Raw genomic sequence first — 12,213 nt, forward strand, 5'->3', positions numbered from 1 at the left:
TATCAGCAAAGTGCAATAAAATGAGGTCTGTGCCTGTATTGGAGAATTCCCAGATAGCGACATTGGGAAGGCTCTCTTTGGGGATCTTTAGATTTCTATAGAGAATCCCCCAGTTTCTCACCAGGAGTGCTGGGGCTTTCAGCTGGCAGGGTTGGAAGCCTAGCAGCACGCATGTGGCTCCTGGGTTGGAAACGGGGCGGAGGGCCACGTACTTTGATGTGTAGGCTGCCAGTTAGTTTGTCGATTCCAGCCTTACAGCTCAAGTCACCACTGCCAGGTATCCACGCACGTGGAGCAGCTTTCCTTCACTCTCTCCAGGGAATGGTCCTCTGGTTTCTTAAGGGGCTTCATCAACTCCGTCATCTCCCCTCTGTTCAGGCCTATCTTCCCAGATACATGGAGCCTGGGAGTGCTTGTCTCAAGGACTCTCAGGAATAAATCTAGTCTCCTCCTTGTTATTACCTCTGTAATTTATGCTGTGTTAAATCTGTTAACCACTGTATTTTCTTTTCTTGTTCTTTTTGCCCTTGCAGGTTATTATCTTTTATATTGATTTACTGTCATTTTAACTAGGCTTGGGAGGGAGAGGAGATAATATATAGTTAGCGTGCCACTAAAATGTTTGTCGGCTGATGGTGGTAGGGTGGCATAAGTGATCTTACTTTTTCCTTTTCACCTGGCCTTATTTTATGATCAAGCTTCCCTGGTGGCCCAAGGGTAAAGAATCTACCTGCCAATGCAGGAGACGCGGGTTCAGTCCTAGAGTGGGGAAGATGCCCTGGAGAAGGAAATGGCAACCCACTCCAGTGTTCTTGCCTGGGAAATCCCATGGACAGAGGAGCCTGGCAGGCTATAGTCCATGGGGTTGTAGTCGGACATGACTTAGCAACTAAACAATTATTTTATTTTATTATCATTTTATTTCAGTGTCTAAACTACTTTTCTTTTTTTTAATTTTATTATTTATTTATTTTTTATTTTACTTTACAATTCTGTATTGGTTTTGCCATACTTTGACATGAATCCACCACGGGTGTACATGCGTTCCCAAACATGAACCCCCCTCCCACCCCCCTCCCCACAACATCTCTCTGGGTCATCCCCGTGTACCAGCCCCAAGCATGCCGTATCCTGCATCGGACATAGACTGGCGATTTGATTCTTACATGATATTATACATGTTTCAATGCCATTCTCCCAAATTCATCTCGCCCTCTCCCTCTCCCTCTGAGTCCAAAAGTCCGTTATACACATGTGTGTCTTTTTTGCTGTCCTGCATACAGGGTCATCATTGCTATCTTTCTAAATTCCATATATATGTGTTAGTATACTGTATTGGTGTTTTTCTTTCTGGCTTACTTCACTCTGTATAATCGGCTCCAGTTTCATCCATCTTATCAGAACTGATTCAAATGTGTTCTTTTTAATGGCTGAGCAATACTCCATTGTGTATATGTACCACAGCTTTCTTATCCATTCATCTGCTGATGGACATCTAAGTTGTTTCCATGTCCTGGCTATTATAAACAGTGCTGCGATGAACATTGGGGTACATGTGTCTCTTTCAATTCTGGTTTCCTCAGTGTGTATGCCCAGCAGTGGGATTGCTGGGTCATAAGGCAGTTCTATTTGCAATTTTTAAAGGAATCTCCACACTGTTCTCCATAGTGGCTATACTAGTTTGCATTCCCACCAGCAGTGTAGGAGGGTTCCCTTTTCTCCACACCCTCTCCAGCATTTATTGCTTGCAGACTTTTGGATCGCAGACGTTCTGACTGGTGTGAAGTGGTACCTCATTGTGGTTTTGATTTGCATTTCTCTAATAATGAGTCATGTTGAGCATCTTTTCATGTGTTTGTTAGCCATCCGAATGTCTTCTTTGGAGAAATGTCTATTTAGTTCTTTGGCCCATTTTTTGATTGGGTCATTTATTTTTCTGGAATTGAGCTTGTATATTTTTGAGATTAGTTGTTTGTCAGTTGCTTCATTTGCTATTATTTCAAGATTTGTATGGAAATACAAAAAACCTCGAATAGCCAAAGCAGTCTTGAGAAAGAAGAATGGAACTGGAGGAATCAACTTTCCTGACTTCAGGCTCTACTACAAAGCCACAGTCATCAAGACAGTATGGTATTGGCACAAAGACAGACATATAGATCAATGGAACAAAATAGAAAGCCCAGAGATAAATCCACACACATATGGACACCTTATCTTTGACAAAGGAGGCAAGAATATACAATGGAGTAAAGACAATCTCTTTAACAAGTGGTGCTGGGAAAACTGGTCAACCACTTGTAAAAGAATGAAACTAGATCACTTTCTAACACCGCACACAAAGATAAACTCAAAATGGATTAAAGATCTAAATGTAAGACCAGAAACTATAAAACTCCTGGAGGAGAACATAGGCAAAACACTCTCCGACATAAACCACAGCAGGATCCTCTATGATCCACCTCCCAGAATTCTGGAAACAAAAGCAAAAATAAACAAATGGGACCTAATTAAAATTAAAAGCTTCTGCACAACAAAGGAAAATATAAGCAAAGTGAAAAGACAGCCTTCCGAATGGGAGAAAATAAACTACTTTTCAAAAACAGAATGAAAATTGAAACCATGGCAGATAATAATTTTTCTCCTTTTTAAAATAAATATTTTTAAATGTTAAAATTAAATCGCTCTTTTGCTAATCTGATTTTTAGGAATGAGAGAACAAAGCACTACAAGTCAGGTACCTTTAAATGACTCATAATTACTCACGCAAATGCATGTAAACTTGGATATGCAATTAGGCAGCTCATTATGTTGCAAATGCAATTACATGCTCAAATTCATGGTTACTCCCTTGGCTCACCCAGCTGTCTCTCTTGTCTTAGGCTTATTTATGATCGGTTATTAGTAATCCCCAGCTGTCAGAATTTGAAAATACATGCTGGTGCTAGTGGTGTCATTCAGCTCATAATGGAGGGAAAGTTTGAAAAGGAAGTTTGCCTTTGAGTTTATGTACGCAGGGTTGGTCGTCTTAGTTGGCAAAATCCCATTCCCCTTCTGAAGGTAGAGGCTTTCCATTTAGAAAAATTATCCTCATTAATAGTGGTTAATGATATTTACAGTACAGTATACTCCATCATCTCTGATATGCCCTTCTGAAGTCCAAAAAGCCCTTAGTTGTTTTTTTGTTTTGTTTTGTTTTATTATAACTCATTGGCGGCAAAATCAGAAATGCTTCATTAGGACTCAAATCTGACATGTAATGGCAAGACTCTTTCTAGTCTGCTTATCCAGATCACTAGCATGAAGATGTATGGATTTTGCCTCAGAAAACTTTTAATATGTTTAGTTATGGACCACTGACCCAGACACCACTGAAGACTTTACGTAAATGCAGTATACATACTGTGTTACCTTTCGGAAAATGCCTAAAGTTCTGAGTTTCAGATGCTTTTTGGCCCCAGCAGTTTCTAATAAAGAATATTGGCCTTACAGTGAGAGTAACAGAGTCCACATTAGATATGGGTTAAAATTCTAGTTGGGGTAAACTTTAACTGGTAGATGTATTAGACCACTTGGGTATTTTACATACAGTTACTTTCCCATTTTGATTCAGGGTTACTGTGAAAAAAGAAGGAAGCTATTTATTGTATGCTGATATAGTTCTACTAAATGAAGTAATTAAGAGTTTTCTTAGTTACTAAAGTTTTTTAAATTGTTTTTTAGATAATTAATTTAAAACTCAAGATAATTTCATATTTAATTGCTGTTCTATATTGTCAGTGACTTTTAGATTAATAGGAGGAAATACTCTCGGTATTGTTATAAGTAAATGGGAAAGACTTATCTATATTGAGTTAGTACAGTTGGTTCTTTGTCAATGTCAATAATTGTTAATCACCCTCAATCTATTAAAACCATCCATCCAGTAATCCTCAATACTTAGTTCTGCCTTAACCCAGCTTTAGGTGTGGCACACTGGTTTTTCAAAAGAAGAAGAAAGGATACCGTTTTCTGTCAACTCTCTGAGAATTTTAATACTCATTGTCTTTCCTCCCCACTCTTCATCATTTTTGTCCGTTACCAGAATATACGAGAATTTTGAGGTTTTAAACTAGGCATATATGCTTAACCTCTTACAGGTAGCTTGTAATCATGCAGACAGATAATCTTGGGCACGTGGCATGTATTTTCATGTACCTTCAAATTGGTTCTTTTCCCCAAATGGATTAGAGCAAGCAGATACTTGGCTGCATTTGAGTCAAGGGCGTCCCATAGCACACCGATAAAGATTCTTTCCTCTTTTGGAGGACAGGTATTTCTGTTTAAATTGGTTGTCATTAAAATTGCTGAGAAACACCTCAGTACCCTTTATAGCAGTTTGTTGAGGCAGTTTCCAATTCTGTACTTTTACTAACCTGTACTTTAGAAAATTCTTTATGAATAAACAGTGGAATATCACAGATCACTGAAGTTTAAAATAGAAGAATCTTCACCAGGTTTCTGAAAGAAAACTCTTACGGTGCATAAAAATGTAGATCATCAAAGAATAATCAGTTTTGACTGCAGTAGAGAATATAACAATATAATGATACTACAGAAAACCTAGAAACTTTTGAGATAGTAGTAATAGTATGTCGGTTGTTTTTTTTTTTTAAAAAAGTTTTCTTCAAGTTGTGAAGCCTGAATTTTAAGAATAAGTTAATTTATTTTAAAATCTTAGTTGAAGGATTAACATTTTATGAGTAAGGACGGTGAGGAATTTTTACACATGAATTAATACTGTGGTCATTACAGATACATCAGAGCCATGCATGATGTGGTTAAACTCTCTTTGTTGGTTAAGCCAACCGCTGTTTTTGAACTTATTGGGGGTAGACCTTTGCGGAAAGCTCTTATGTGGATAAAACCTCTAGTTAATGCCAGCTAAATCAGTAATTTCAACTTTGTTATCATCATTTTGATGTTTTTTTCTCTGAGTAGGAAGTAGGGAAACGTGATTAATAAAATGAGCCCATTAGACTTTCTTGTTTTTGATGGAACTATTTCCTCCTGTAAAATTTGATGGTCGTGAATTTGATGGCAGAGATTATTTACCTAGCCAGACTTGTCCCTAGAGAGGCAATCTGAAACAATTCCATTAGAATCCAGATAACGAACAAGAAACATAATAAAAAAGAACCACGTGACAGTAAGTCAGATCTGGTCTGATATTTTGATACTCCTACATCTCTTCCCCCAGTAATAGTCAGTAAACACAGAGTAGTATCTTTTCATTGTCTTTGAACCCTATGTTTATGACTGATATAAGGTTTAAATGTGAAACTATTGTGAGGTCCTAGACAATTTAAAAAATACTTTTGCCAGACAAGACCTTTTAAGTCTTGTTTGGAAATCTTAAATGCATTCATATGTGTTGTATGTATGAATCGATTTATTTATGAAACCCTTAACACCTGCTACTTAGCAGGCAATGTTCTAGGTACTGGAAATTAAGCACTTAAAACAGGTGAAGTTTGGACCCTCCCTTAAGAACCTACCTTGGATCTTAACGTCCTGGAAAAGTGCTAATAGTGAATACACCGTGTTCCTCTGAAAGAGAAGGCTGCTGTCCTGGGTCATACAGCAGCACGTGGTAGAGCTGCACTTTTGCAGCTTTGTGACTGATGGAAAGCAGATTCCTTTGTAGCTCCGGTGCCTAAACTCTCACTCTCAGAAGATGCCCCGTGGTTTTCCTAGCTTGCTCACATGTTCATTGCAGCCGGAAGTCCTTTCAGATATGCTTATCCCAGCCCAGCCTGTTTCATCTGGCCCTCACTTGTCTTCCACACGGACTCAGTGCAATCTCAGTCCATTGCTTTACGCAGCTGAGTGTGTGTACATGTGCATGCATGTGCACACACATACACGCTGTCTGCTCCAGTTAGGTTTTTTAACCCCTTGGGGGATAAGACCATGGTCGGGGACTTTGGTTTAGCACAGTGTTTTATATCTAGTAATAATTAATATCAGTATTTGTTGACTTCAAGCGACTGTCCTAAAATTGCTTAATATCAGAACAGTTTCTTTAAAGTGGTCTACATTGATTTTTTTTTTAATGTCTTGCATTTCTTCAAGATTTGTCTTTTATGGTTAGTCAAACCACTTAGTGTATCAAGACCTTTCCTTCTGTTTTTAAGAATTATATAGATTATGCTAGTAAGAAAATTCTCAGTGGTACTTTTTAATGGTCATTAAGAGTTGTTTTTCTTGTTCATGAGCCCCATAGCCTTTGGCAGGAGTGGTGGGATCACTCTCTTTCTAATCAGGCAAAATAATAAAACTAAATTAGTATGGCTATATCTGACATCTGCTTTTTTCTTTCTTTTTTTTTTTTTTAATGGTTGAAGAGGATATTAGGGGCCATTTTTCTTTGATGTAACTCTCTTCGTCCTGCCTTCCTTTCTCTAAAAAGTTTAAGCTAGATTTAATAATTTCCACTATGAGTTTTGTTCTTTTCCCCCCCTGTTTAATTGATTACAGAATACACAGGCGGGTAGATCCATTTTGTAAGAGCCCAGAGTTCTCTCTTCTGAAAGCCTCTACCATGAGCTTGGCTTTCCTGCTGAGTGTTATTTCCTTTGGGATAAATGTTGACCTCAGTGGGTGAGGCATCTGGTGGGAAAGAGTTGTATCAAGGGCAAAAAAGTGAAAAACAATCATTATTTTATGGAAGTAATTGGGTTACAAATTGAAGTATCCATATTTTATTACTTGGTTATACATTCTCTTTAATCCTTTGTTTCTCGGCCTTTCTTTGGGACTAATTGTGGATCTTGGCCACCCCTTTTAGGTTAAATCTGAAGAATTCTATACATAGAATTTTAATTTTTTCATCAACTACATGAAATGGACCATATAAGATAGAATGTAATTATCAAGTCATTAGTTGAAAACTCTTAAGAAAGGGTGATTCTCTTTTTGTTTAGACTTCTGTTTGTCATGCATGACAAACTTAAAAAATCTGCTATGCCAAGTGTATGCCTTTGTAAATTCTATTTATGTTTTGAATGAGAGAGGTGGTGGAACTATATAGATGGATGTTATTCTTAGTACCTGAGTTATTATTTATTTTTCATAGTTCTCATGTAGGAATATTCATTAATATCTTTGTATCCCAGATTGAGATTTTTTTTTTCCCTTGTAAGCCTAAGCTTCTTCCTACTTTGTTTATTCTTTTCCATTATAGACTTGATGATGCATTTTGCAGTTATTTCTCAGTACTTCTAATGGAATCAAGGATTTTAAAAGTATATTTATGGAAACTGGTTGTAAAATAACTGGCTCTTAGTTGATATGATGAGGGTATACACTTGATAACTTTTCGTCAACCCGGCAGGTTTTGGGTCCTGCTCCCAGGTGGTGCTCCTTCTTGGACAACTTGACAGAAGAATTAGAAGAGAACCCAGAAAGCACAGTTTATGATGATTACAAATTTGTCACCAAGAAAGACCTTGAAAATTTAGGTAAAAGAAAATTACGATGAAATGTTTATAAAATCATTTCTACTTGTTTTGAATTTTGAACATCAAAAGTGATGGAGTCACATTGATCTGATGTCGCAGATCTTCTCTTTCTGACAAATCAGGTTTTAAACATAGTACATATAGTTTCTGCTTAGAAGATTCAGATAAGTTCAATCTACTGAAGTGTTTTTGTATGTTAAGTGAGGAACAATTTTTTTAGCCTACCACTTGTGTATAGGAAAATACCAGTCCAGGAAGCAGTGACTTTCTTTCAAGTACTATTTGAATATAATAAGATTGTGAGAAATCTCAGAGACTGCACGTAAATGATTTTTGTCTCTTGTAGGTTTGCTTATTAATAGATCTAATCCACAGCTTAGAAACCATGGGTTGAATCCTCAAATATGTAGAACCTTAACTGTTATTTGGGCTTAAAGAATACAAACCAAAAATGCTTCTTAATAATGGCCAACGTTAAAATACGGCTTACATGTGCCCAGGCAGTATTCTGAATGTTTTATATACATTTTATTTAATCCTCACACCTGTGGAGTGGATATTATTATGATTTCATTTTATAGGTAAAGAAACTGAGGCATGGAAAGATTAAAGTAACTTCCCAAAGGCTTCAGTGGTGGTAAATGTGAGGGTTATAATTTAAACCTAGAGTCTTTGCTCTTAACTATCCTCAGCCGTACTGACACTCTGAAGAACATATTTGTCTTAGTTGACTAGCACTAGTTTGCAGGATGAGAGTAGGTTTTGTTAATCTTGTTCTCTTGGGAAAAGCGTGCATAGCAAATTATTGAGAACAGGAAAACAGGATCCATTCTTCGCAAGCCTAGGCAGCTTAGTTGTCTTTAGAACAGAGATATACAATAGCAGTTAAAAGAAAATAGAATCATGTAACAAATTAGACAAGAGTCTTAAACTTTATATTTAAACCATATCTTTAGTACAGTTAATTCAGGCAAAATTATTTTCTGCCAGCTACCACCAAAATAATTCCTTAAATTTTAATGTGTTTAAAAAGAAAAGAGTTGTGTTTAGCCTTTAGAAAAGTGACTTACGGATGAAATAAGGTAAAATAGATCTTTCTGTGGAAATTCCTTCTTAAATATCTCCAGTGTAATTTTTACAGTATGGATGTGTGACACTCACCTACATTCTTACACTGGAGAATAAAAAGACATTTTCATTCTGTGAATTTTTAAAAACTACTTTGTTTAGTATATTTTGGGTGCTTTTTCAGTCTCTTGACTATGTTTATTTTGGGTGAGGAAGGCAGTTATAAAGGTTTAAATATGTACATTCATGCTGCCAATTTTTTTCTTCAGATGCTTATTTTTTTATGTATTTATTTCGCTGCACAAAGTCTTGGTTGCAGCACACAGCATCTTTAGTTGGTGGCATGTGAACTCTTAGTTGCAGCATGTGGGATCTTGTTCCCCAACCAGGGTTCAAATCTGGGTCCCCTGCATTGGGAGCATGGAGTCTTAGCCACTGGACCATCAGGGAAGTCCCCACACTGCCTGTTTTTAAGACTATGCAAATAGATACAATAATCAACAAAATAAATTATACTAGAAATCATCTTCATGTAGATTATTATCGTTTAATATAAATTAGCCACTGGTTATATTTTTCAATACATTTTACCATCAGTATAAACCACTTATCGAATAAGTACCTTATATTAAAGTAAAAATAAGGCCATGTAACTGACTTCTCTTGTTTCTTAAGATTATAGCATTTGAAAACTTGCTAAGTTCTGTCATTTCCTAGCTATGGCCTTTAGCAGGTCCTGTATTTCCCAGAATGTGTTTCGTGGCCCCCTGCTTCTGTAAGAAGTGCTAGGTGGGCAGCATAGTGGCTAATACAGGCTTTAGAGAGGCTGACATGGGTTCACACCCGACCTCTACCGCGTAATAGCTCTGTGACTTAACCAGTTTACTTAACTACAGTGTGCCTTGGTTTCCTCATCTATAAAATAATAATAATGACACCTACCCATCGAGTTGCTTAGAGAATGAATCCTATCATGCCTGAAAATTACTCAGTACAGTATTTAAACAATCCATAATGTTACCTGTCATTTTAAGAGATTTGTGACAAATAAGTTTGAGAAATGTTCAGTTTAACCAAGTTAAATCAGTTTCTCTACTGTGCTCTTTCAGCCTTTAATGTCATTATACACTGTAAATTGCCAAGAGGGAGGAAACTTACTTAGTCACAGAACTTCGTCTTCCTCCAAGATCTGTTGGGACTAGTGTTCTCTGGAGCTAAGGATGAGAAAACCTGATGCCAGATCTCTCCTTAGAATTGTTTTAATATGAAAAACTTCCTGCTGGATTTTATTCATGACCTAACTTGGAATGGGAATAATTCTGGGCCATAAATAGTTCTATATACTTAATAGAGGAAATAAAAAGTTATAAAAACACATGTGCAGGTACCTCAATACAGATTGTTGTGCATTTGGACATTTCATTAAGGTTCAGCCCGCCCCACTGCCCTTTTAAGTTCCCACTGTGCAAATTCAAACAATGGAGCTTTATTGACCTAACATTCTAGGAAAGTATTTTTCTGACCAAGACTTATAATTACCTTATGAAATTATCCTAAATTTAGGTTTGCCTTTTGATGTTGTTCTATTTAAGTTTTGTACACCTATGTGATTTTTACCTAGACATTATTTGTAGCCCTGGAGGGTTGTTTATTTCTAAAATTTGGAAATCAGGGTAACGCTTTCCTTGGAACCCTAGTCACTTAGTATTATACCAACTAAAGCTGCTGTTCATGTGAATTATTTCATAGGCGATCTTATTCTGAAGATGAATACTCTCGTAACCTTTCTCTGTGTAAATATTTGCAGTTAATAATTTCTATGACATAGGCAGGGCATCCTTATGTGACCCCCAGCACCACTAATTGTAAATGAAATCTACTAAATCTTGGGAACTCTGTGAAAGAAACTCTTTAAAGCAGGGCTGCTAGACACTGATCGGCATTGGATTTTTTATTCATCCTTAATGCAGTATGCATGTATAATAGTACATGTGTTGATAGACATTTGCCAGTTATTCTGTTTTGGGGGAACACATACCCTTTCTACATTATTGTTGTGACACGGTTTTTCTTTTGTTTTTGGAAATTATGGGTCATCTCCCCCCCCCACCTCACTCCTGCCCCTATCCCAGCCCTGTTCTTGCTTGGCAATATGAAAGCTGACAACCTAGTGTTGAATCTCAGTATTATTTTTAGATTTAAAACTGGCTTATGGAATAAAGGGCTTCCCTGGTGGCTCAGAGGGTAAAGCGTCTGCCTGCAATGCAGGAGACCTGGTTTGATCCCTAGGTTGGGAAGATCCCCTGGAGAAGGAAATGGCAACCCACTCCAGTACTCTTGCCTGGAGAATCCCATGGAGGGAGGAGCCTAGTAGGCTACAGTCCACAGGGTTGCAAAGAGTGACACGACTGAGTGACTTCACTTTCATGGAATGAAAAACACCTGAGAACCAGTAGTATAGGGAGCCCTTCTTTACTAGTCTGTTATAGCTCATGAATACCTTTACATCATTTTTATGCTTAGTACAATGTTACATTAAAAATAAGTAAGATAATGTTGCTGAAGTAGATTAAAATTTTTTTTGCAGTTGTTAAAGGTTAGTGGCTCTAATCCTTAAATTTTTACTTAGAAGTGAAATTATAATCAAATTGTAGTCCATTAAAAACTGCTGAATTTTAATCAGGATTTCATAAAGATCTGCCTTCTTCTGGTTAACTTCTCCCAGGGCTCACACATCTCATTGGATCACCTTTTCTTCGGGCATATATGCATGGATTTTTCATGGATATAAGGCTCTACCACAAGGTAAGTACAAAACTACAGTTATTTAAGGTGACTGACAATCACTTTGTGGCCATTTTTCTCTACTTATGTATATTTTTATAAAACATACTTAAGATTTGTAAAATATCCTTTGGCATAATATTCATGCTGTATATGAGACATGCTGCTAAATATAGTTCTCTTCTGTTTCATTTTCTCCTTCTTCAAAAAGGTGAAATTGATGGTAAATCCATTTGCTTATGAAGAATATAGGAAAGATAAGATCCGGCAGAAGATAGAAGAAACACGAGCACAAAGAGTGCAGTTAAAGGTAAATATTAGAGTCAGCATCGAAGCTATTAGAGAAAGGCTCTTCGTTTTTATTTTGTTTATTATTCAGAGAAGCTTTTCATCCATTTCTTACTTTTCCCATTCTTAGTTTACGTCATTCACTAATATTCTTGACATGCTTTATTTGTCATGAGGGTGGATGCTCTAGTTTCATCCTTACGGTAAAGGTAACGGTGTTGCGGCAAGTAATGCCAGGTGAGCTGATACTGTCGGTCCTACCAAGAAAATATGATGCTGTTTTCAAACAGGTGTTTTTAGACTTTGGAGTGCTGGGGCTTTGCTAATCCCCATTTCTTGGTGACACGTGGGAATGTCTTAGGCTAGCTGCTTGGATCATGGGAAATGGTCATCAGACTATGCCAGGGCCCAGACAGGAATCAGGCCATTCTAGTTCTATTATCAGAGAGAATTTAATGTAAAAGAATTGTTACCGGGTATTAGAGAGGTGAAGAGGCAAAAACACTGCGGTACTCATAAAGGAGGCGGTGGCTACAGGGAGCAGCTAACTTGCCAGGACCAGGCAGTAAGAGAC

General features: G+C 37.2%; 1 protein-coding gene across 1 annotated transcript in view; it reads left to right on the forward strand.

Annotated features, from left to right (window-relative positions):
• NOL10 (nucleolar protein 10) overlaps positions 1-12,213 on the forward strand; it is a 94,877-nt gene that overhangs the window by 51,271 nt on the left and 31,393 nt on the right. The window contains exons 14-16 of the mRNA XM_040224932.1: positions 7,373-7,499; positions 11,293-11,372; positions 11,563-11,661. Of these exons, the coding sequence (XP_040080866.1) occupies positions 7,373-7,499; positions 11,293-11,372; positions 11,563-11,661 (306 nt within the window). The remainder of the gene's footprint in view (positions 1-7,372; positions 7,500-11,292; positions 11,373-11,562; positions 11,662-12,213) is intronic.

The sequence above is a fragment of the Oryx dammah genome, unplaced genomic scaffold (genome assembly GCF_014754425.2).
Source record: "Oryx dammah isolate SB20612 unplaced genomic scaffold, SCBI_Odam_1.1 HiC_scaffold_25, whole genome shotgun sequence".
Taxonomy (NCBI): Eukaryota; Metazoa; Chordata; class Mammalia; order Artiodactyla; family Bovidae; genus Oryx; species Oryx dammah.